Source organism: Thunnus thynnus, chromosome 21 (genome assembly GCF_963924715.1).
Source record: "Thunnus thynnus chromosome 21, fThuThy2.1, whole genome shotgun sequence".
Taxonomy (NCBI): Eukaryota; Metazoa; Chordata; class Actinopteri; order Scombriformes; family Scombridae; genus Thunnus; species Thunnus thynnus.
In genome coordinates this window covers 9,183,683-9,209,696 of record NC_089537.1, presented here as the reverse complement: position 1 = coordinate 9,209,696, position 26,014 = coordinate 9,183,683, and the positions used below count along the sequence as shown (strand labels likewise).

General features: G+C 42.3%; 3 protein-coding genes across 3 annotated transcripts; 1 reads left to right on the top strand and 2 right to left on the bottom strand.

Annotated features, from left to right (window-relative positions):
- Positions 1–1,534: 1,534 nt before the first annotated feature.
- On the bottom strand, positions 1,535–7,359 carry chpf2 (chondroitin polymerizing factor 2). The gene is made up of 4 exons (XM_067577694.1): positions 5,699–7,359; positions 4,468–5,032; positions 4,164–4,346; positions 1,535–3,391 (listed from the first exon to the last, which is right to left on the bottom strand). The coding sequence occupies exons 1-4, from the start codon at positions 5,968–5,970 to the stop codon at positions 2,117–2,119; spliced, it is 2,295 nt and encodes a 764-aa protein (XP_067433795.1). The 5' UTR covers positions 5,971–7,359; the 3' UTR covers positions 1,535–2,116.
- Positions 7,360–8,208: 849 nt separating this feature from the next.
- On the top strand, positions 8,209–14,054 carry abcf2b (ATP-binding cassette, sub-family F (GCN20), member 2b). Its single transcript, XM_067577695.1, has 15 exons — positions 8,209–8,316; positions 9,412–9,562; positions 9,710–9,922; positions 10,128–10,310; positions 10,496–10,667; positions 11,153–11,248; positions 11,332–11,434; positions 11,606–11,701; positions 11,894–12,013; positions 12,151–12,240; positions 12,338–12,448; positions 12,531–12,593; positions 12,714–12,842; positions 12,959–13,162; positions 13,416–14,054. The coding sequence occupies exons 2-15, from the start codon at positions 9,424–9,426 to the stop codon at positions 13,530–13,532; spliced, it is 1,836 nt and encodes a 611-aa protein (XP_067433796.1). The 5' UTR covers positions 8,209–8,316; positions 9,412–9,423; the 3' UTR covers positions 13,533–14,054.
- si:ch73-173p19.1 (uncharacterized) lies at positions 13,905–24,260 on the bottom strand. The gene is made up of 17 exons (XM_067577693.1): positions 24,001–24,260; positions 22,389–22,495; positions 22,131–22,270; positions 21,722–21,882; positions 21,412–21,570; positions 20,859–21,309; positions 20,526–20,627; positions 19,733–19,823; positions 19,119–19,342; positions 18,706–18,948; positions 18,505–18,603; positions 18,053–18,246; positions 17,740–17,914; positions 17,500–17,656; positions 17,228–17,381; positions 16,262–16,373; positions 13,905–16,154 (listed from the first exon to the last, which is right to left on the bottom strand). Exons 1-17 carry the CDS (start codon positions 24,019–24,021, stop codon positions 15,979–15,981), a joined length of 2,766 nt encoding a protein of 921 aa, XP_067433794.1. The 5' UTR covers positions 24,022–24,260; the 3' UTR covers positions 13,905–15,978.
- Positions 24,261–26,014: the final 1,754 nt, after the last annotated feature.

The following is a 26,014-nucleotide window of genomic DNA, read 5'->3' as shown; positions in this document are numbered from 1 at the left end:
TTTAATAGCCAAAATGATAAATGTTTGACCTTCATTTAGTCATATAAAGTTGCAGACATTAAGTCTTTGTAGATACTTTTTTTTTTTTACCCCATAGCATCCAAACAACATATCCTTTGTCTGTTTGCAATAATAATGGTTAAGTGATAAAAACGACATTGCGGTTAAATGGTATGTGCAGCAACCATTCGGCTACCAGGGCGCTCCACAATTCTAATAACTTCCATCAAAATTTTTCAAATACCACATCTTTACTATTTTAAAGACCCTGTAAACCCACACAGGTGTTTTCACTTATTCTGGTTGATTAGACCTCTGCTCAGGTTGAGACTGAGCAGAGCTATAGCATGCTGGGAAATGACATGACGTCACTGGACTCCATGTTAGTAAGAAGAACAATAAAAGGTGCCGTTTGTCCATTCAGAACAGGTACGACAAAGCTAAGATGTCGCCCACACTGTGCTGAGAAGACGTCTAATAAATAAAATAATTAAAATCCCTTCTGTGGGTTTACTATGGGTGTGTGCACCACCTGTAAACCATAGCAGCCACTTTATAAATAAAACCTGAACTGAATGTCTCCAGAAGTGTTTTTAACTGTGGGATCTAAAATTGCGATATCCAATTACGCAAATAATTGTGCAGCCCTGCTACATTACCCTTCACTAAAAGAACACTTTTATGCTCCGTAGAAGCAAAACGTTGAGTTTGCACTCAAGCTCATTGGTGGGTTAAATTTCCTGTATGAGCAAGGCGTTCATCAGAGGTGGCAGACAGGCATTTTATTGTTCACTGACCTCACCACAAGGAAGCAGGTGGAGGCCTTTCCACAGCGTAATGCGGCCGCGCTGTAAAGCTGACTGCAGCCGACTCAGAAAGGGCCTCTTTCACTCTGCTCCTCCACTATTCTCCTGAGCCGACAACCCTCACATGGAGAAGTTTTGTGGGTGGGGGGGGGAGTTGAGGGGGGCCCTCAGTGCAGTCCTCTCACGCCTTTACAGAGGAGGAGGAGGAGGAGGCTGTGTGAAGTAAGCCATTCAGCTTGTTCAACCATCTCGCTGTGAAGGTTAACCACCCACACCATGGCGGACTTTGGCTATAGGTAGACGCGACCCTCCCACTGGGCACTGGGTTCACTTCTCTCCCCAAAGACATATGTGTACAGAATACTCGCCAAAACCCAGGGAGGCCCGGGCTGGGGTGGAGAATTACTGACTCAATATGAGGAGACAAGGCGGGGCAGGCTGCTTCGGAACAAACTGTTCACTGCCTCACTGGCACTGCAGTAAAGCTTTTAGGCAAACCGGCGAGACTACGAGATGCATTTTTCTAAATATGAGCACGCCGTCACTAACTGGCCACAAAATTTTTCTGCTATATTGCCTTTTCTTCAGCTCTGCCAAGCACATAACAGATACCTCCAGGAGTGGCTGTTCAAGAATGCTGCATACAGGATCCTATAAACAGTTGCCTTTTGCCTAGTGAGACTGAAACACACTGTAATATATACAATAGTATGAATGAAAAAAACAACTGTGAGCAGAAATATCACTTTAATACTTCTTAAAAAAAAAAGAGAACATGTCCTAAACAAAAGGCAGCTTGTTTCCAGTATTAACTTTAACATCTTCACTAAGGCAGACTCATGGCTCAAGTTTTTTTCTCAATGAAATGTTAACAATAGCAAAAGTCAATGAAGACCTTTTGATATTTCGTAATAGAACATCCATTATTCCTTTACAATTGGAGTATAAATATCGTTACTCTGCTCCTGTAAGAATACGTCAACAGCAGGAATACAAGTGACAGCTTCTCAGTAATCTGTGAGTGTCTGTGGTCCACATTCAGTGAGATGTGTGAGGCGACCTCAGTGACTCGTTATTCAACGTTGTCTAGACATGACAGATTCAAAGTTACAGGCTCATAAGTCTCATAAGAAGTGCTCATACACACTGTGCAGAGAGTCTCTCAGCTGGAGGATACAACTATGAGCTTATGCATCAGCGCACATTTGCTCTACTGAAGTGTCCTTGAGCAAGATGACGCTGTTCTTTTCAGTATATGGATGGAAAAAAGTATTATTTTACAATCCATGTTATTCTGCTTGAGCGTTCCTCTAGGTGCTGTTGGCTTGCTCTTGCTCAAACAGAGCCATGGCTAGATGGGAACGTGACCCCAGACCCTCCAGGTTGCTGAGGACACAGCGGTGGTAGATATCCTCACTGAACCGCGGGTTGCACGCCCGCCGCACGTATTTCTGGATCAGCGCAGGCTCTACAGCTCGGAAAACGTGCAGGCCGGAGTAACGTACAAATATGTCATACACGTCCATGCTCTCCAGCAGCTCCTCGTTGTCCAAGATGTCGGCCGCCATCTTGGTCCGTGCGGTCATGTAGTCGGCGTTGTAAAAGCAGGCCTCATCGAAGACGTGGCGGTCGAAGTGGCCGTCTCGCAGGGACTCAGAGGCGAAGGAGGAGGAGGCAGCGGAGGGCTGCTGGTCGCGATAGACAACGGCCGGGCTGTACTCTTGGAAGTGGATGGGGAAGAAGACTTGCCAGTTGCTAATGGCGTTCATCCTGCAGCGGTTCAGGAAGTCAGCGTTGACCTCGGTCCACGTGCTGGCCAGGAAAAACAGCGTGTCCACTGGGTGTTTCTTAGAGATGATGTCCATCAGCTTCACCTGTGAGGGAACCTCCGTCTTCACGCTGATCCATGGGATCTTCACGTCTCCGTAGCGCTTCTCCACCTCCCCGATCATGGCCTTGATGCCAGCGAACACATCGGTCTGGCTGACTCGCTGTGCATCGAAAGGATCGTAGATGAACAAGAACGTGAGTAAAACATTGTCATGGGTGTCCAAAGTGTTCATCACATACATGTCGAGGAAGTTACCGACAAAGTCCTGATCCTGGGCAGTGACAGGTAGGATGACCTGCACCCGTGTTGCCTCTGTCACATAAGGCATGGGGATAATTTCAACTGCACTTAGAGGTCGCAACAAGTTAACCCGTTTGGCAATGACTTGGCTGTGACCTTTCTGGGTATAGGCCTCCAGTGCGAGATCCAGCACATACTCCATACCGCGTGTGGGGTCGAAGCGCCGGTATCCGTTAAGTAGACGCCGCTTGCGGAAGCGTAGCTGCGGCTGGTAACGCTCGTTCAGACGCTCCACCGCGATCTCCAGAACTGCGTTTACATCGGCGCGGTCAGCCCCTCTCATCTCACATTTGGGTGAGCTGTCGACGCACGAGTAGATATGCTCTTCAGTAAAGTACTCCCAGTTTATAACCTCAAAACGGGTCTTTGGTTTGAAGGGAGGATTGATTCCTACAGGCCATGTGACTCCAGCCTTACCTTCCGGTGTCAAGTCACTCAGGTTGCTGATCTGCATCTGATGAGTAAACACAAATAACATATTATGCAACCTCACTCTGACACATCAAACCTGCCAAACGTATAATAAAAGGTAATTAAAGACCAATTCAGTGGGAAACATGGTGTAAACATTTGCCTCCATTACATATTTGATTGCTCTGTGTTGTAAGGTATATTTAAAGTCAAGTCAAAACAGCCCAGCTGCAATTATCCTCAATTGTCGCTTGAAGCTTTATTACACAATAGTATCCAAGAAGGAAATAACTAACAGCGGTCTTTAACAGGTGCAAACATCTGATAGTTTCGGGTTGAGCCCACACACAGTTTAGTTGTGGCAGCTGGTCCATGATGGTGCAAAACACAGCATAGGCTCAGTAAACAACACAGATAGAGGAAAATTATCAAGAAGCTACAGTGTACATAATATACAACAGCGCAGGAACAATGTGTATATCAGTCCTTAATAATGCATTTGCTTCCGTGCCTAATAAACTATCATTAGCAGCTACTTTAATTAAATAATAAGGCTTTTTAGTGCAGATGAAATTCAAAGAGCGCTGACGCTGGAATGTAAAACTCGGCAGAACGCCCTATCCCTTGTCTTGGCTTTCTGACATGTATAAATATTGTATCAGTCAGGAATTTCTGCCCTGGTTCAAAAATGGGAGTGGTGGAGAGAAGAACAAACAGTATACTTTCACACAGAGCTCATCCCCACAGCATCAGTGTAGTCCCATCAGATAAGAACCATAAAAACAAGGGACAAAACATGATTAAGTGTTACCAACCTGCAGCTGCTGGATCTGAAGGTAAGTCCATTCCAGCTCGATCTGGCTGAAGCGCTTGTGTAGGCGGTACATGAGATTTGGTTCTGATACAGGATGGACGGTAAAGGCGTTTTTAAACTGTGCGCTATCTTCACGCTCTGGATCTGCATTTTTCCCGAGCTCAAAGTAACGATAGGTCATCTCCTGTGAGCCAAACAAATAAAGATAAAGAAATGTTATTGTGGATATTCCCCCCTCAAAAAACTACCAAAAGCACGTTAAATTAATAAAACAACTGTTTGTTGGTATCCATATTTTTTTTTACCTGGTGTACCTCCACACAACTGAGACCCAGGTAGTCAATAATGCAGCGGCCCAGCCACTCATCAGGTCTCACGCTGAGAATGTCATTACGGCAGGTGTCAAGGTGGGGCTGCAGACGGGCCAACAGACTGCGAGACAGCAGGTAGCCGTAACCCCCGTGGCAGTAGCGTGCCTTCTCCTCCCCACCAATGAACTCCTCCGCCCTGCCCATATACAAATCCTGACCTGCACTGAGGTGGCCCACGAGCTCTGACAGACGATCTGCCTGCATGTAAGTGTCGTCCTGGGCTAAGAGGAACCAGTCATAGTCTGAGCCATAGTGCTGATGGAGGTGGCGCACCGTCTCATACATCAGCCACACAGGGCGGTCGTCACCGTGGGCAACCACAGTCATACCATGAGGCACCTTGGGGCTGCGCAGGCCCGTGAAGAAAAAGGTGCGGTGGAAGTGGTGGGCAACAGTGCGGTTCACCGCCACGGCAAGCGTGTTGAGGGTTGCACGAGAGGTTAGCACGCCCACCAGCAGTCGCTCTCTGATGCCAAGTTCAGTGTGAATATACCGTGTTCTGCAGAGGTGGAAAAGAAAGATAAACGGAAAAAATTAGAACACAAGTTAGGTTTGGAAGCTATTACCAGTAAATCTTGACCGCATTTAAAACATCTTAGATTTCAGCAGATTCTTCCAAACTGCTGCAGATTATATGAAGCTTTTTCCAGCAGATAATCAGCTTTAGAATTCTAATTTAAGACATGTAGAAGATTATCAGATCTTATGCATTTGTGGATTAACAGGTCAAGTCAAGTCATCTGAACTACTGTACATATATGTAAAAGTAGATTTGACTAATGTAACCTTTAATCTATGGGACACCTATACTGTATATCCCACTCAGTGCATTTAGATTATTGCAGGGGAGATTTAAATGTAAGCCTATTAAAGAGAGCACTAACAAATGTAAATCCCCTGTAATCAAATTGTCTCCAGTTTCTTAAAACAAGTCTTGTAAGATATAAGAAAAAATGTTGTGTGGTGTTTTTTTTGTGACAAATTTGCCATTACATTTGTTGAAAAAAAACAAACTCAACGGCTGCATATGTGTTCACTGAAAAGCCCTCTCTGTAAGTCTTCGTGGCACTTATCTTGATCTAATCTGATCCCATCATGTTTTGACTTCTTTCAGCACCTGGAAACACTGACAAAAAAAAAAATCAGACCTGACTTCCACACTCACCTGAGGACTTTCTTATGTGGCTTGTTTGGGTCCTTGTGATAGGGCACTATACGTGGCTGGAAGTCTTCCTCTCCAGCCCCATCCCTTGAGTCCCTTTGAGCATCTCCTCTGCCCAGAAAAAGCCCCCCATTACCCAGTTCATCTCTGCAGGAGTCATCCGTGTCCCCTTGTGTCCAGGACACCATTAAAAGGCTCAGACTGCAGCCCAGAGACAGCCCGAGGATAAGGGGTAAAGCAGGCCTGAACACGGCCAAAAAGGAGGACAGACGCATATCTAACTGTTACGAGCTACTCTTGATGAGGCCGTTCTGGGAGAGTTAACAGCCCATGTGGCTTTCAAGAGCATTTGAAGATGAGCCAACCCTCCCGGTTAAATATTTCAACCTGTGTGAGATGCAGAAAATTGCCTTAAATGTCACATACTGTCTCTTTTCTAAGTCTTATCCGGAGAGGTAGTCGTTGTAAAGTTTCCAATCAACCTATCAAGCAAAGATAATTCGCGAAAAACAATGTACAGCAATAGATTAAAAAATATTTCAATTATAACTGTTTAATATTTTGCCTCGTAAGCACAAATTGTACGTCAAACGCGCAGCTAACGTTAGAGACTACTAAACCCGTTTATGAGCGCCATTGCCAATTGTAACATGTTAAGTTAGTCATACAAACTGTGTAATAACGTGTCTTCTCAGCTAACGTTATGTTAATTAGCTTAACTAATTTTGGCTAGCGTTAACGCTAATAGCTACTTCTAAAGTAAATGTGCACATACTTATACAAATAATGTACCTAGACGCTAAGTGTCACCGAGTAAAGTTGACCGTTAAGGTTTACGTTAATCTAGTCAAGAAGACTCGACAGTTTTGATCGTCTTATCCGAAATTGTAACGTCAACAGTAACGTTATGAGTCGGAAGGAACAAACACCAAAGAGCAAGCTAGCAGGCTAGCATCGCGTCCGTTGTTTCAGTGCAGATATGTCGCTCGTCGATCCATCTCCTCTAATCCCAAAGCATACATCCACAATTTCTGCGTTAATGTTGCCAAAAAGCCGTTAAGCTTGGCTGAATATGCGTCGTCCATTTCCTCAGTTTTTTGACTTCCTCATACATTGAGTGCCACACACACATACTCACTCACACATATACACACACACACACAGACTCAGGCAGGAGTAGAAATACCGTCGGTTCCCTCTTCATCATCCTCACTGACTGAGCATCACCTCTGACTAAAACGGTTAGCAGGAGACCCGTGAAGTGGGTGTTGCTTAAAAACAACGTCCAAGATCAATATGCAGTGATAACATATCATATCAGTACGAACGATTGATCAGGGAAAGCCTGTGTCCACATATGGGTCCATGTTATGATCTGAAAATGATTTCCTTGACGCTACTGACCTTATCAGTATAATCTCACAACGATAAGAACTGACGTTAATATCCATCACACCGCTGTCTTCCGTTTTATTGCCAGATACATTCACTGATGAAAAAAAACCGGCCTTATCTCATAATTATGACTTAATGTACTATCTCAAAATTACGATAAACGATCTCAAAATTACAAAAGATCCCATAATTACAACTTACTATCTCAAATGTTCTTAATTTGAGATATTTTCTCGTAATTATGAGATAGCAAGTCATAATTTTTGGATCTTTTCTCATAGTTATTAGATTTTTTTTCTCGCAATTATGAAATAGTATATCATAGTTTTGACATCTTTTCTTGAAAGTATAAGATAATTTTAGGATCTTTTCTCACAGTTATGAGATTTCTCGCGATTATTGGATAGTATGTCGTATTATTGGGATCTTTTCTTGTAATTATGAGCTAGTAAGTCATAATTTTGGGATCTTTTCTCACAGTTATGAGATTTTTTTATTGCTATTTAGCCCGGCGAACAATTTTCGGTTCGGCAAACGTTCCGCGAACGTTGCTTGAAGCGTTCGGGGAACGTTCGCTGGACCCCCCACAGCTAACGTTGACTGGGGGTTATCTTGGAAAGTTTTCCTAACCTTTCGCGAACGTTCACGTAAAGTTAAAACAAAACGTTCGCGGAAGGTTGGGAAAACTTTCCAAAATAACCCCCAAGGAACGTTCTCTAAATTTTATGTAAAGTTTTTTTTTTTAAATAACCTTTTAAAAAACGTTCAAAAATTACAAAAATATAACATTGAGAGAACCTTTAGGGAACGTTCCCTAGAGGTAGCCTGTTTGCTGAGGTAGTAACTAATAATTTTGGGATATTTTCTCGCAAATATGAGGCAGTAAATCATAATATTGGGATCTTTTATCGTAATTATGAGGTAGTAGTGTCATAATTGTGAGATTATGCCTCTGATTTTGCGCTTCCGTAACTACGTAGGTTGTTCTACTCAATTACTAATAGCTACAGTGTTTCACCGAGTTGTAAATTAAACGTGCAGCTAAATTAGGAGTAATAAAAGGACATTTTACTGCAGTCCCAGGAGCAGGGGCGGGTTTATCTTCTCTCACCGCCCCTCTTTTCCATATATGGTCCGTCTGGCGGTTCCAGAGCGGCTACATCCACCCGGCGAAAAGTGGACACGAGACGTCGGTGTGCTCCCGAGACCAGTAATTTATTATCTAGGTAAGAAAGACGTTACCGGCGTCTGAAAACTACGACTCAAATCGATAACATACATATATTTCCGTTTAATTAAATGTAGTCTTGAAAAACATTCAGTCGCTACCGAATTAGTCGTCTTCAGAGTCGTTGCTAGTCGGGCCTTGCGTCAATTTAGCTTTAGCAACTCGGGCCTGCTGTCAACGGCTAACGCAGTCAACGGCTAGTTTATCGAAAGCGATATAATCTGTTCTTATGTGTGACATCTTGTCTTAATCAGATAATGGCGCTGTTTGGCTTTAGTCGTCGACTAATTCGCTCTCAGGTGACAAAATCTGCCGTTAATGTGAGCGGCATCAGCTACAGTTAGCCGGGGCTATCAGGCTTTATAGCTAATGTTGGAGCCCAACGTGCAAGCAGGTGGGAGCATAATGCGTTTTTAGTTAATATTATAACCACCGCTCCCGAGGCCGAGACGTTCATCATCTTATGTCTTTTCTTATACCGGTAGTCCTTTCATAAAATCAGCTGTAAATTGAACTTAACGTTACACCGTGACTTCAGATACCGGCGGCGCATTTTGGCTCAGGTTTACCGGCAATTGTTCTAGCTACTCCTAACGCTACTTACTGTAAGTGATTAGTCAGATTGATTTGACAAGTCACATGATTTATACTCCGATAGCACTTGTTTTGTACAATTCAACTCATAAATACTTTATTGGTCCCTCAAGGGACAATTTGAGGCAAACAAGTGCCCATATACAATTCAGTTAAACACATAAAAATAGGAAAATGATAATATTAGACAGTGTTTAAAATAAGGAAGTGTCAAAAGTTCAAGTGCTTTAATCAGTCTATATTTGAGGTAAATGTGGTTGTTTTACAAGTCTTCTTCTGGCATTAGGTTAAAGTAGTCATAAAGGACATGTGTTTGGTTGTTGATAAACTTACGTGCATTATAAGATTATGAAAGTGATGTTGAAATCCAAAATGTTGAAATCCTTTAGCAACTGAGCCTCAGCGGATAGTACTGTTTCCATGACACAACATGGCATTATTTAAAAGTTAGATTGTTGACCTATAGGTGTCCCCTTTTCTATTTCCTGTTGTTGTATAGCCTTGCACAACCATGCCATCCGACTTAGCCAAGAAGAAGGCAGCAAAGAAGAAGGAGGCTGCGAAGGCTCGCCAGCGCACCAAGAAAGCTGATGAGATAAATGAGGAGGGTGAACAAGCAGAGACCCAGCTTAATGGAGCACAAAGCAACGGTAAGAGGGGGAGCGATCTTTAAATTAAAATTATTATCGGTTTGATTGTGGTTTGCTTGGCTTGAGTGTCATTCCTGAGATCAGTTCTAGCAGTATATCACATTTTTCTGGAAGTTGAAGCTTAATGTGTGCATTTCATTTTAACAGGTATTGCCAGTTTGACAAAGGAGCTGGATGAATTTGAGCTGCGGAAGACAGAGGCTCGGGCAGTGACAGGCGTTCTGGCCTCACACCCCAACAGCACCGACGTCCACATTAGCAGCCTGTCGCTCACCTTCCATGGCCAAGAGCTGCTAGCAGACACCAGCCTTGAGCTCAACTCAGGCAGACGCTATGGCCTCATTGGTCTTAACGGCACAGGTAACTAGTTTTCCTTTGTGCTGTTTTTGTGGAGCGGTTGGGGCAAATGCTCGATAAAGGTGCTTGAAGGCTGCAATCTGCCCTGATATCCAAAAACAGCTACTTTCCTTTAACATAGAAAAGAGCATTTATCTTCACTGTTCTTTCACAGCAGTTCACCTATGATGAATATAATTAATTTCCTTTTGTACTTTTTATCTACCAGGAAAATCCATGCTGTTGTCAGCCATTGGACATCGTGAAATTCCCATTCCAGAGCATATAGACATTTACCACTTGACCCGGGAGATGGCCCCCAGCGAAAAGACGGCTCTGCAGTGTGTCATGGAGGTGGATGAGGAGAGGATCATGCTGGAGAAGGAAGCAGAGAGACTTGCCCATGAAGACTGTGAGTAACATGAATTGTCACTACAGCGCCACAGTTGAGTGACAACAAACTGGCAAAATTAATGAGACTTGTAGCTAAGACTAATACAATTATTTCAAATGCAGACTTCATATTGAGCATGGAAAGCTGTCTCACACATAATTGGCTAAGTCTGAGTAAATGTCTTTCTCTCATTTCCCACATAGCGGAGTGTGAGAAGCTGATGGAGCTGTATGAGCGTCTGGAGGAGCTGGATGCAGACAAGGCAGAGGTGCGAGCCTCTCGGATCCTCCACGGTTTGGGTTTCAGCAGTGCTATGCAGCAGAAGAAACTGAAGGACTTCAGTGGAGGATGGAGGATGCGCGTCGCTCTGGCCAGGTGAGGACAAAACGCTCATATCGCCATATAGATATGATGATGATGATGATGATGATGATGATACAATGTTCTTTTGTCTCTGTGTTTTAGGTTTGAATTCAGTCAATATAGTCCTTGTGTTGGTATACTTTTACATTCAAGAGTAGAGCCACTATGCATATATTAATTGGGGAAAGTATTCGCTGAGTAGCAGCACCTGTCCTGTGTAGAAAAGATCCTTAAACATCCAGAGTAACTCATAGGTAACTTGATCTTAAAGCAAAATGTAAATTCATGTATGGCAGATTATATCTTGGCTAGCCCTGTTGCCAGGCAACAAGGAAGAACTAGGCTAGTCTTTATGCTAAGCTAACCAGCTAATGGCTGTAGCTTTATATTTACTGTACAGATAGAAAGGGTATCTATCTTATGTAACTCTTGAGGAGAAAGTACATAAAACATTCTAACTATCCTATTTTGTTTTGTTTTGTTTTTGTTTTTTAAAGAGCCCTGTTCATCAAGCCTTTCATGTTGTTGCTGGATGAGCCCACTAACCACTTGGATCTGGATGCTTGTGTGTGGTTGGAAGAGGAGCTCAAGTCGTAAGTCCACACCCAACTTCCTTCATCCCTTAAATAGCCAAAAATGTTGATGGGTGCTGATCATCCTGCTTGTTCTTTTTCAGATTCAGGCGAATCCTTGTGCTCATCTCACACTCTCAGGACTTCCTGAATGGTGTGTGCACTAACATCATCCACCTGCATCAGAGAAAACTGAAATACTACACGGTAAGAAGACTGCTAAACACTCTTAGAATCTCTGGAAGTTTCTGGACTAGACTCTGCAATCTGTGATCTGTTAGCACTATATAAGGAAACTAGGGGCGGGCTGTTACTAATTATGTATCGGTGTATGCAGCTTCTGTTGGATGACCATGCAAATCTATTTTTAAAATTAAGGGTAACTATGACCAGTATGTGAAGACCAGAGAGGAGCTGGAAGAGAACCAGATGAAGCGCTTCAATTGGGAGCAGGACCAGATAGCACACATGAAGGTAAATAAGGGACACCATGTGGTGGGTTGTTTGCACTAAACAGACTGGACAGTTCAGAGCAGCTTTTTTTTTTCCCCAAGTAGTCAAGCTTCTGATAAACAATAATTACTCCCTTTGTCAATGGTCAAATCAAAACCTGCACTCATTGTTTCTTCTTTGTTTTTTCTTTCTTTTTTTACATCTGTCCTCCAGAATTACATAGCTAGGTTTGGTCACGGCTCTGCAAAGCTGGCACGACAGGCACAGAGCAAGGAGAAGACACTGCAGAAGATGGTGGCATCAGGCTTGACTGAAAAAGTTGTGAATGACAAGGTACTGTAATGTAGCTTGTAAGGGTGGTTTCCAGACCGCTGAGCAGTTGTTTTTATAGCCACTGATGCATATAGCCACTTTGAGGAATTATGGACGTTTATTGTCATGGTATTAACTCTTACCGCTCTCTCCAACAGACTCTGTCATTTTATTTTCCTCCCTGTGGGAAGATTCCTCCTCCTGTTATCATGGTTCAGAATGTGAGCTTCAAGTACAGTGACAACACAGTGAGTATAGTTGATTATTACAGCACGGATGGACCTTTTTTTTATTCACTGAAAATGTAGGTTCATTTCTCAAGTCATCTGATAATGTTTCCCACAGCCACACATATATAAAAACCTGGAGTTTGGTATCGACTTGGATACACGAGTGGCTCTGGTGGGGCCCAATGGAGCAGGGAAGTCCACACTGCTGAAGCTGCTGATGGGAGAGGTAGGTTTATTTACCCATTAGCCTGAAACAACCTGCAGTTGTCTTCAGAGTATTCCAATTCATTCTCACTTTCTCTTTGTAGCTCCTACCCTCTGATGGCATGATCCGCAAGCATTCTCACGTCAAGATAGGCAGATATCACCAGGTAAAACACAGAGCATCACTTTTTTTTTAAACTACCAGGGAATTCTACAGCAATGATTCTTTGCATATAAAGTAGCTTGTACAATAAAATTAAATGTCTCCTATCTGGTTATGTTTATAGCATCTGACAGAGCAGCTGGAGCTGGACTTGTCTCCGTTGGAGTACATGATGAAGTGTTTCCCTGAGATCAAAGAAAAGGAGGAGATGAGGAAGATCATCGGTCGCTACGGCCTGACGGGGAAACAGCAGGTATGAATTGGCTACTTTTCCTGAAGATACAGAATGGGAGGGGTGTCCAAATCCATACTTGCTTTTTTTGTTTGTTTGTTTTCTATCTGCAAGTTTTCACCTGAAATTTCTTGCAGGTCAGTCCAATCAGGAACTTGTCAGATGGCCAGAAGTGCCGGGTGTGTTTTGCCTGGCTGGCCTGGCAGAACCCTCACATGCTGTTCCTTGACGAGCCCACCAATCACCTGGATATCGAGACTATTGACGCATTGGCAGAAGCCATCAACGAGTTTGATGGCGGCATGATGCTGGTTAGCCACGACTTCAGGCTCATTCAGCAGGTACATATGTGATCATGGCTCCCATTTGGCATTTTTCTTGATGACATTTTTAACTTTAAAGCCTTAATCAGTAACTTGTGTATCACCATTTCCACCTTGACAGTCTGTATTATGCTTGAAGCTCATTTACTAGATTGTATGTGGTCCACATTAGTTGTTGAACTTATGGATCTGTTAGAAACTCTAAACAGGAGAATTTAATTTTAACAGCTATAACTCACAATTAAAACCTTTTTTTCTCTCTTTTCTCTAGGTGGCTCAAGAGATCTGGATCTGCGAGAGTCAAACCATTACAAAGTGGAACAGGGACATCCTGGCTTATAAGGAGCACTTGAAATCAAAGATTGAAAATCAAGCGCATGACATCTAAAAAAGCAACATCACACTCTCGAGCCACTCCTTTATCTTGCATCATGGATTTGACCTGCAAGCTCCCGAAGAGACGAGCAAGAAATGTCCTAAACTAGAACTGAAACAATCTCTTATGCATCTTATTGGACACGTCTGTTGTACATGTTGTACTGTATTTCCATCTCAGTATAACGGTGCTGCATTGTGCTTAACCTTACCCGACCCCCCCCCTCCAACCCCTCCTCTCTCCTTTCACCTCAGGCTGCACTCTGATTGGCTGATTCACCTGAAGCATCTCAGTGCATTTTGGAATGCATTCCATTGTGCTGTCTTCATAGAAAAGTTTTATTTTTCCAAATGTTCTGTTTTATCCCATCATGTATGCAGCAGCTTTTTAGGTCATATTTTATGATATTTAAAAGTTGACTTTTTTTTTTTTTTTTTTTCCTCCCCTCCCACCGGTGTAAAAGAGCATTTCTGCCTTATTTAACAATGTAATGCAATAAAGGTTTGTCTGAATAAACAGAACATAAAAACAGCATATTTAAATTGAGAAGACTTTATTATTTTATTTTTTTAAAACTTAAACAGTGCTTGTATCCAAAAATCAAAAGCTTTTAGGGAAAATAAACTATTGTACATCTCTGTAAACAAGAGGACAAGTGATTAGAAGTAGTTGCTTTGGATTGTGGCTTGTGAGTCCCGCGGCTGTATAGATCCGACCTCGTACAACAGCCGCTGCGTGGTGTTCGCTCCTCACCCAGTCCTCCAGGGAACTGAAAATAACTGGGCTGTCCAAAAGAATACTGAAATTTCTTGGCGTAACCAAAGATAGAAGATAATGACAGCCAACTGAGGCCAATGCATCTCCAGGATGCAGTTAAAAAGGAAAAAACTCTTTAGTTGACTATTGCAGTGTGGTTTTGCTGTAAACTAAGATCCATACAGGCCATCACTTATGTTATTAAATCCTATAAATTCTTCAGGCTATCACCTTTTTCTAAAGCTCTCAGTAAAGCTGTGTTCATGTCACACTGGAATGGTGTTAACATCACCCAGAAGTACCACCACCACCGTTAGAAAGAAAAAAAAAAAAAATCCTCCAACATTTTTAATTATATATTTTTCTTATTACTACATGCTAAATTATTCTGTTATAACAAACTTTTCTAGATAAAATATCACTTTGAGGAAAAAGGTCCAGTCAATGTCTAAAGAGACTGTAGCCTGATGTAGACATCCAGCAGGGTGTTTTAAAACAGACTTATTTGGTATGTAGTGATAACCAAAAAAACATGTCATAACATAAAACGTGAGAAGGATTTTGTTAAAACCAGAAACCGAGCAAATATTTTTAGCAACATGGGCATTCTCTTCATTTTTGTGGATTTAAAGCCAATAATAAACCAACAGCTGACATCTCTCTTTCTCTTTCTCTCTCTCGTGTCTACGGTATCAAACAGATAATAAAGATTTGTTTAGTCATTTTTGGACATACTCTGCAGTAGTGTTTGCAGCATCTACAAACACTGTACAATTAAAAGGATTAAAGCAAGAGAAGATATGTGAGCCTGAAATGATGTCCAGGAGGAAATGTGTATGATGTATTATATGAATTTAAAACTGTTCTATGCCTAAAATCAGGCACGGTGCCTGAGAAAAAGCGCTGCAATTATTAATAGCACCATAAACTGGAGCTCTCTCTCACACACACACACACACACACACACAAAAAGCACAGGATCTAATTCTAATAAACATCAGGAGGTTGATGTGAACTCAATCCTAGTTGGCAATTAAATTCTTCAGGTAAATCCAACATATGACATGTTTACAGCTTAAGATTCAATGTTAGTTTTAACAATAGGTGTTCAAAACATTACTGGAAGACATTATCTGCCTTCACATCTTCCAAAAGCCTTCCTTCAACCGCATTTGGTGGTTGAATTTGACAATTTAGGTTTGCATTTAATGTCTAAATATATCAGGCTGTTAGTCGTTACAGTCTGAAAATACATGCTGTGTTATATATGTTACACTTCCAACATAAAGTATGTTTCCTGCTAGCTGGTTCCACAAGTGCAAAACCAGAGGAAACACATGTATCTCCGACCTATAAGGCTGCACATGAAGCTTTAAAGCTACAATGTTTGTTAGGTGGAGTTTCCCAGAGACAGAGGGCTGCAGCGTATGCTATTAAATACTGATTGATTCTGTAGCTGTAAACGTTAGATGGCCTAGTTTTAAAAAACACAAGGCTCCCCGTTTAAATTTCAACTTGTTAGCGTGCATGATTGACAGATTAGTGGCACGAGCTGTAGTTGAAACAGTGCAAGTAAGGAGTGTTTGTTTCGCTGTTCAGGCTGTCCTGATGGCAGCGTGTTTTTAGAGGCTACGAGGGGGACAGCAGCAGTCGGAGCCGTGCTCGGGGGTACGTGTGGACCAACCCGGAGGGATTTTAACGCTCACTGGGCTTCCCACTCCTCATCTGACACTTCGTCGGGGGAAATGGTGCGAGTGTTGCTGGCCCGAATGCTGCTGATGTTGGTGAAAGTGAGGAGGCTGGCGATACCTATCAGACTCACACCGGTGCCGTCCAGGTTCACCTGAGCCAGAGGCATGTGTTTCAGGAACTTCAGACCTGAGGAAAAAGTATGAAAATACGTTGAAGTTGTTCAGTCGAGTGAGACGAGGATTACATCACTGTTGCGGTCGGGTCGGGTGAACAAAGCGAGCGTGTGACCTTACCGTGGTCTGTGATCCGTGTGCGGCTGAGATTAAGCTTAACCAGCTGATTGCAGCGGATCAGACCTCTCCTCACTACTGTGTCTCCCACCTGAGTGCTGGCTAACCCCAACACCTAGAAAACAGAAAGAAAACATGCATTAGCAAAACGTCACGCATACAAAATGAGCAGAGCAAGTTGCTGAGTAAAGAAAAGAGGATCATATTGTATCAGGGTGGCTCAGCGGTTACAGTTACTGTCATTGAGAAGACATAATTGAAACTGACCTCTGGTTGAGAAAGCTAGTGGTTGTATTAATGCCATTAAAGGACATACTAAATCTGTCAGTGAGCTTACATCCGACTCTGATCAACCCTGGCCCCTAACCTCCATGAAGGCTGGAAAAATACTCCCTTGACACAAAAAGTCACCCCCCTTTCCCCCACTTCCTGTCCCCATGTCCTTGATGAAGACTCCACTTACTCCCGATGGTTAAACCGGTGCCGAGCATGCACGGTCGCTTACTGCCGTTAGTGTGTGAATGAGAGGCAGATTCGTAAAGTGCTTTGGATAAGTGCAGTCCATTTGCCTTTCTGAACCCACATTTAACCGTCACTTAGTAAAATTTGTACACTATTATTTTTAAGAGAGGGTTAGGACCCTGAATTAATGAGCTCTGAGCTGTAGCAGCGTTTGATTTGTGCTTCTGAGTGTAAACCCAGCAACTATGCATGTGTTTTTAAATGAAGGGTTATCCAGGCTTACAGTGTGAAATCCTGAAACTTAAATATGCAGGATAATTGTTATCAAAAGGGTTACATAAAAAGTGTTAAATGCAATATACAGTAAATTAACCCAAAGATGTCATAACACAGGTACTTATACTACTTATTACTCACTTATAATGTTTTCTCCACCATTTCTAAATCTAAATTGGTGCTAGGCAACTGACAGATGGACATATTCACAGATGTCACCAATAAAATCACCTGGAGGTGCGGCAGACAGGTGATTAGTTCTGCCACTCCGCGGCTGGTGACTGCTGTTCGGTCCAAACACAGCTCCTGCAGCTCCTGCAGGCCACGCAGAGAAGGAAGCCCTGCATCTGTCACCTGAGTGTTGCTAAGTGACAGTTTCTTCAACCTACACAAAGTACACACAGGACTCCTGTCAATATCCCTGTTATAACAGCCTGCTGTATTATGTAAGGAAGTAGGGTATTGTAGAGTACAGCATACTAATTATAAAGTGTGAGAATGACCTGGTCATGGCGGAGAGCTGGCTGACTCCCTGGTCTGTGACCTGTGTGTAGTCTGTCAGGTCCAGCTCTGAGAGCAGAGACAGTCTAGAGAGGAATGCGAGTCCGCTGTCTGTCACAGAGTGGCGTCCAGGGAGAGTCAGCTGAGTCAACTTTAGACCTGGAAGGAAGGAAAAATCTTGCTAAAAATTGTATTCAACACAGCTTGGACTCATTTATGAACGTTCCTTCCCAGTTACAAACCTGAGATGATCTGGAGGACGTGGTTGCCATCCTCTACAGGGATACCTGCCAAACTGAGGGAAGACAGGGCAGGGTGGGTGGCGATGTGCTCTAGAGAGCCCTCTGTCACACCTGTCCCATCCAGGTTGAGAGTCTGCAGGCTGGAGAGCTCTGCCAAAGCTGACACATCCTTAACCTGGCAAAACAAGATGTGAAAATGTGAGAAAAACATAAAATAATAAACTTTTTTGAAGCGGCTGTTCTGTGAGCTAATGCTAAGACAAACATGAAGGCACAATTCAAACGTCAGATGTGCGTGTGAACGCTGAAGTACCTTAGTCTGCTTGATGCTGAGCAGTCGCAGCTGTGGCACACATGTGGGCAGCACTACCAGCGTGGCTTCAGTCACTGCCGTCTGGTTCAGGCTGAGCTGAAAGAGGCAGGATGGAGCTGATTGGAGATATAGCACCATCCCAGTATCAGTCACTTTGGTCTGGTCCAGGGACAGGAAACACAGGCTCTTTAAACCTTGAAGACAAAACGAGAAAGAAAATATGTTGATACCAGGCAAAATTATTCATAAAGGCAGAACCCAAAAAAAAAAAAAAATCAACTCTTAACTACAAATGCTTAACACAGAGCAGCTTATGCTGGGATCTGGCGCTCTTGCACACGCTTGTAGTTGCACGTAGAGTGGTGTTACATAATCTATTATATTTATTATCCCCTTCTAGTAACAGTCAGAGCCTTGTTAACGAGGCTGCTTGAGTGTGTATAAAGCCCAACCTGTGATATGCTGCAGACAGGAGTCGGTCAGTTTGCTACAGGAGGCCAGGTTGAGGTACTGGAGTTTGACCAGGCTGGACAGGATTGACAGGCCTGAGTCTGGACAAAAAACACAGATTTTAACCCGACATTTTACCAAGATTTACACAGAAAAACTGACGCTTCATCCACCTGAATCAATCCTAGGTTAAAATTTTATACCAGTGATAAGAGGCGAGTTGACCAGACTTAGATGCTTCAGTGCTGGGAAGGCCCGTAACTGTCGCAGGAGCTCATTGGTGGAGTATGGGTAGCAGTTTAGGACAAACTTCTGCAATGGGCAGCCAAAGAAGAGCTCCAGAGTGCGTGGACGTAGGAGTCTCTCGCGGGACATGTGGTTGAGCAGAAGCTCTGCCAGCTCCGGGGTCAGACACGCCAGACTGCTGCTGTACTGCATACTGGGAGCTGAGGGACAAATGGCACAGAATGAACACAATGAGTAAACAAAGCATGGACACACATTTTCTAGAAAATCAGCTGAGCTTTACACTTTTTCCTGGACGCTCACGTATAAACAAATCAGTTTGGTATAATAAAGAGGTTCAGTACACTGAGTATTTTATACAGTCTCTCACCAGTCATGAGGTGGACAGTGGCGCGGGTGGCCAAGGCACATAGGGAGGGCACACTGGGTGCTCTGAAGGGTCTTTTAGGGGGTGACGGCTGTCCCTGGGAGGCACGGGGGTCTTCTTGCTGTGCAGCTCTTTGAAGACGCTCCACTGCAGCCAGACCTGCAGCTCCGGGCGCCATCCGAACTCCTGCATCCTCAGGCTCTGCTGGGTCCTCCACTGGTGCCTCCCTAAGACACATAGACACAACTGTCTTTAACATACATACTATAATTTAATACATATGTAAAATATCTGGTCAGATTATGTGAAAACAGCAATCTACACAGCATTTTAAACTGCTAGCAAAATTCTTACTATTGGCATATAGCATTATTTTTCCTACCTCCAGTCTAACTGAAGAGATTCTTTGTGTGCAACTAAGCTACATTAAACTGACAAATTAGTGTTAATGTAAGCAGTGTTAAAAGTCCCTTAAGAATGATTCACAACCAGTAGCAAAGCACATTTTAAAAAACCTATTTAGAGAGTTATAGCACTGTAATACATGTAGAGTGGAATCACATTAAATGCAGAAGCATGACATTAAGCTTTAAGTGGAATTCTGTCTAGACACTAACCTAAGTCGATTGCCTTGCTCTGGCCAGTGGTGCCTGGGCTCAAATCCTCCACGAATCCTGTTCTCCGGGAAAAAAGGCAGCCTCGGCATTCCTGCAAAAAAAAAAACACACACGCAACAATTGCAATCAATAAGGACATGCTAATCTCACCAAGCTAATATCAAAACCTGTTACGATTTCTTTACAGTTAAAAAACACATAAGCTTTGCAATGTTACTGTATATAAATCGCACACCTCTGATCAACATCTTGTGTGTGTGTGTTGGATCTTTGATTCTCCTGTAACTAGCTTAAACTGGGACTGAGCTCATAGCACACTCTGACCTGACACACATTCAGGATACTACATCAAAACCACATGCTCTGAGAGACTGAATATGATTGGCTGGCTGGTTGGCTAGCTGTAAGCACTTAGGGAGAACAGTTCCCACTGGTGGGGCTCAGCAGTTTTGACCCTGTGTACTGTATGCTTGACAGAAAGGGGCATTCACCTACATGTTTCCTAATCCTAATCTTTCTTACATATGACACACATTAGTAGGGCAGTCTGTCCAATGTTTTGTAGACTGGGAAACTTATGCAATATACAGTATGGAAACTGAATGAAAGCTACAGCTCAGAGTGAGAAGCCAGGATCATCTGTTTCTGACATGAGAGAACAAAAAGTTCCACAGTAGAGACACATGTTGCCAGGAGGAGGTTAAGCGGGGAGGAGAGATGGGGAAAGAATGCAAAATGAATGGAAAGGGAGGGATGAAGCGTCCGTGCCAATCCCAGACACAGGGAGCAGTACCGTTTAGCAAATTAGGTGGTTCCCCCTCTCCTTCTTGTTCCTCGTCAACTTCGATGCCAGCAGCCTCCTCGTGATTTCCAGGAACCAATCTCTGGCCTCGCCCTGTTGAACAGCCCCAGGAATGTCATCCGTGACTATAAAGCTATTTAAATAACGTTCAACTTTGTGCTTTGTTGAAACAACTGAGCCTATAAATCATTCTTATAGGCTACTAAAACCACTGCACATAAACAATCTTTAGTGAGGAAACATTTATGATAATAACAACAATAAATAATGAGACTTTTTTTTTTTTACATGCAAGGCGTATTTCACACAGTATTTAATATTTACCCCAGAAGTGAGAAGGCCCAGACAGAGAAGGACCAACTCCAGGGATCCCTGCATAATTCACTGCCTCTTCCCACAGCTGGTTGGGTAGTGGAGGGGGTAAAACAGGGTCTAGCCCCTCCGCCCCCTCCTGGACAGGGATATGTGGCTGAGGAAGCACGATGCACGGAGCCTGCTCGTTCTGTCCCGCTGACGGTGGCTCTGCTGGACTGGGTGGATCCTGGGGTGTCTCTGGAGGAGTGGTCTGAATACACAGTGCGGCGTTGGGCGTGAGGCCGAGGGAACGCAGTGAACAAGCGAGCTCTGCTTCCCCGAAGCGTTTCCGTGGGAATCCCTGGAGGAGTGAAAAGGTGGGTAGGGAGGGGTGACGTCCGGTGATATGCTCCACGACGCTGCGCAGAGGGGCGTCGGCTGGAAAGCGCTCACGCATGGACTCCCCAGACGGCAGCCGAATCTGTAGCGAGACAGAAAAACATGAAGTTTAAACACCTGTGAGTCAGTACAGTAATAATAAATAAACAGTCTGCAGTAATATTTAGGTTCTTCATAGCCTCACCATGAGGATGCAGTTGTTATCCACATTAGTCTGAACTTTTCCACCAAGCTTCTGGTCTTGACTACTGGGGGGAGACGTCTCTGCGGCGGCATTAGTCTGGCTCTTCTCCTGCAAGCTCCTCCGATCCTCAGCTATCCGCTTTAACACCAACTCGCGCTCCTGGCAGACCAACAAACACAAGATAAGATGTTCTCTTCAACTTAGCTTAAAAGATTTCCCTCTCTGTGTGATAAACATGTTGCCAGTGCGGCTGAGTTGGCACTGACGCCGCTGGTCAGTACGTGAAGTCCTTCTTTTCAATAACGCTAACCTGTTTCTTTTGTCTTTTCTCTGCTCTGGCCTCCTGAGCAACACGTTGTCTCTGTTGCTCTTCGAAGTCACTTTTGTCCTGTTTGATGCGGGACTCGACCGGTTGCGGCTCTGGGGTCAGGTTGCATGACTGTGATGGTCTCAGCACTAATGAAGCACTCCCTGTTAAAGTCAGAGACAATCTAATGAGACACATCCTTAACTATCGATTCCTTTAGGCTTTATTGAAAACAGCACAGATACGATTACACAGACATATCTACACAATACTACAGTGATGGATATATTTGCATATACATGAAAACAAACACAGCTAAACTGTCCCGTTACCCAGCCACAAGTTCAAGTCCAATTGGTACAAGTAACCAACACATTTGACACTGTATAGTCCAAACTGCTTGGTGCCATACCTCTACTGTCAGTAGGAGATGTCTGTGACTCAGACATGCTTGCTGATTCTTTGGGAGGGTTGAAAGCAGAAAATGCTGTTTCAGCTGGCTGTGATGACTGTTTGACCAACCTGTGCCGTGGATGCTGACCCTGTAAGAGCCTATCATTGTATGAGAGAGGGACACAAAAGTAAATTTTTATTAGATAATTTAATGAATGGCAATTTCCACTTGTTTCAGAGTGCTGGGATAAGTGGAATAAGTGCTGGGACAACTCACCACTCAGCTGCATCCGCCACAGAAAAATGCCCTGCCTGCATAGCTGCCTGGATCTGCTCCTCTGTGAAACCCATCTCACTGAGGGTGAGGAATAACTCCCCAATAGTCTGCAACACAGCATCAAACACAGACCACTGAACAGCTATCCAACGCATACAAAAGGCTTGTAAACAAGGCTTTACAACTGCCAATTTTCCCCCTTATCAGTGATTGCACAAACAATGGCTGCAGTCTGTCTGGCTCATGTTGTCATCATGACCAATAACACTCAAATACATTTAAAAAAAAACTGAGCAAGCTTTCTTTTTGGTGGACCAAATGAGAGTTATTGTTCATGATTCTTTAAACTTCATTTAAGATCTCTACTCAAGTTTTATTATTGCTTTGTTTGTACTGTTGTAAAGCTGCAATTATTGGTCGATTAACTGAATAGTTGTCAACTATTAAATTAATTGTCAACTATTTTTATAACTGAATCATTTAGAGTCATTTTGAAAAAAAGAGTCTAAATTCTCTGATTGCAACTTTACAGATGTGTATTTTTTCTTCTAAGATAGTAAACTGAATATCTTTGGGTTGCGGACTGTTGATTTGAGGATGTCACCTTGGGCCCTGATTTTTCACCATTTTATGGCCCAAACAACTAATCAACAGATTGATCAATAACGAAAAATAATCGTTAGTTGCAGCTCAAGTTTAAAAACACACATTTTAGGTTTGTTTTTGCCTTACTTAAGGTCTCTGTGCTAGTTTTATTATTGCTTTGTTCTGTTGCATGCTGTTTGTGGGGATGCCAATATCCAGTATTTGTCCATAATGACATTAAGCTTTTCATTCATATCTATCAAATTAAGATTAATGAACTGTTAATTTATTAATCAATCAATTAAGATCATGGCAGACATGTGAGTTGCATTAACTGACACACTACTAGAAAAAAATACTTTGCAAATATCAGTATTGTCTTTTACAACTACAGGGGTGGCCCCAACCATATATATATTTATGTAAATATATAATTTTACCTCTTAATTTGCTATTAATGTGTTACTAGAATTTATTTTTGAGTTCGCTCTGCTTTAATTAGAGCAAATGTGCCAGTATCATTAAAATTAAAGACAAAAATTTCTACAGTTATTGTGTCAAAGACTTAAGAAGGGAGTTACCACATGGGGACTGGTGTGAATATTTACGTATTGTCTTAAACTTTAAATCTATGCACATAAGCCGTAGCGACTGGTTTTAACTAGATTATATAGCACAGACAGTTTATCTGTCTTTGTTTGTCCTCCAGTGAGTGGCTGATTCAATTAACTCTCCAATTCTTAGTTAGTTACTGTTGGTTAATAAAGTTGTGAGCAGTCTGTTAGCCTCTGATGTATTAATGTATCGCATGTATTGATTTAACAGAGGATATTAAAGCGATATTAAACTCGACAACAGATAACAAGCTAACCTAAAGCTAACGCTGGATAAACGTTGTTAGTGTCTGTCCGACACTGAGTGCTGTCAACAAACAACGTTAGCACGACGGGGACCGTTAGCAATGCTAAAGCTAACGCAGCTAACTGGCTATTATCCTTTAAAAAGTCAAATATATCGGGTGGCTTACCGGAGAGGCGGTAGAGGTCATGCCTTTGTTTCAACGTTTACTGCACAAAAAATCAAAATGATATTAATTAGTAACTTTGTGGACTTCCTGGTTAGGGTTTTGCTGTGCAGCCTGCGATGCTAGCAGGACTGTGAGTCTGGAGGAGTGACAGGACAACAACAAGAAAGCAGCCAATCAACGCCGAGCAGCCCCGAGATTTCCTGCACTGAAGCAGCTGCACGCAGCAAATCCAGTATCAATCACACTGATTGACAGATCTGACCTCCAACCGCCAAAGACAATAACCTTAATCGCGTAACATCGTATCTGACATGTAACATCTTCTCATCAGCCATTATCAATGACTAAACTATTGGATGTTTAGATCCTGATCGCACTAAATCAACAAAGTAGATAGATAGATAGATAGATAGATAGATAGATAGATAGATAGCACATTCTTGACAACATTTTGGCATATTGTTACTTTAAAGTTGAATAATGTCCTGCTTTTTTACTCTATTTCGGGTGAACCATATGTACTTTTTTTCAGAAAAGCTAGTTGCGCACTAAAAAAAATCACTGGATTAAATTTTTACACTGTTTGGATCAATATAGCACCGACACAATAGTGAGTTAATGTGACCCAGAAAGCCACTCAAGACCAGGTGTTGTTTTGACCCAGTTTTAGTGTTATTTTTGATTTTACTGTGGGGTTATTTACCCAAATTAAAGCTTTATAATCTACTCTGCTCTTTTTAGCTAAAGCTTGTTGTGTGTAACACTGGCTCAAAATAACACATTGCTACTGCAATTAACCCAATGTTGTATTGGTGCTATATTGACACAAACTGGGTAAAACCAGTTACTGGGTTTAACCCAGTAATTGTTATGTGTATATTCTCTATTCTTTATTTATTTTTAAAAACATTTTTTAAACCTTGATTTTAAATTCTTCTAAAGTTTTAATACCTGTTGCATTTATGCTACTTTTTCACCATTTTATTTCTTCATAGGCAGCATTTGAAACAGAGAATATATGTAACTGTAGTGAGATGACATTAAAGGTCCTTGAATCCTTGAATCCTTGAGTCATCGTCTGTAAATGCTGCCTGACAGACTAAACTAAGAGGAGTCAAAGCTATGAGTAAATCTTTACAAACACGTGACTCAGAGAGACAGATTATCCAAACATTAAATACCAGGTTGAAAGCAGCACAAAGTAAGTAGACTGAACAATAAATAAATAACCATTAGGTATGTTAACTATTGCCTTTAACTTGAAGATCTCCTCCAGACGTGTTTGAAGACATAAAAATACTCTATTTTGACTAATAATTTGTGTCTATTATTATTTTTTCCAAACTCAAACTCTGCACATACGTCATTCTGCGCAGTGAAACTCAAACATCCAACTGTAGGAACAAGAAGTAAAACACATTTTTGAGTGGAAGGAGACTTTAACAGGTGTAACTGCAGGCTTCAGTTGCAGTGAGCCACCAGTAGAGGACACTCTGACTCTGTGCATACTGATGTGATGCTTTGCCTCATGCAGCTGCATATTATTGTCAAATCTGCAGTTTAAAAAATTTATTGGCCCAGACATCTGACATCAAGTGTAACTTTATAAGTAGGTGATAAGCAACTGAAGAAAGATACAAACCTTTAACAAAATAAAAAAAAGATTCTACTTGAATGACTCCAGCTGACTTTTAAAAAGTCAGTCCAAATGGTCACTAAAATGTAGAAAATAGTTGCAACACCACTGCAAACAAGTACATACATGAGAAGTAAGAGGTGCCAAAAGATATAAAAAATGTCTTTAAGTGTGATAATGTCTTCATTAAACCACCACTGAACACAAGATGATAGCTACACATCTATAAAAGAAGAACTATCTACAATAAACAGTTAAATAAACCACATGACTTACCTGATTAAAAGCATATCCTAACAGACCAGCATTATTTTGGGATCAACCCTTTAAAATGTTTCCTATAGTGTTCTTTCCTTCTTCATTCATATATTTAAATTC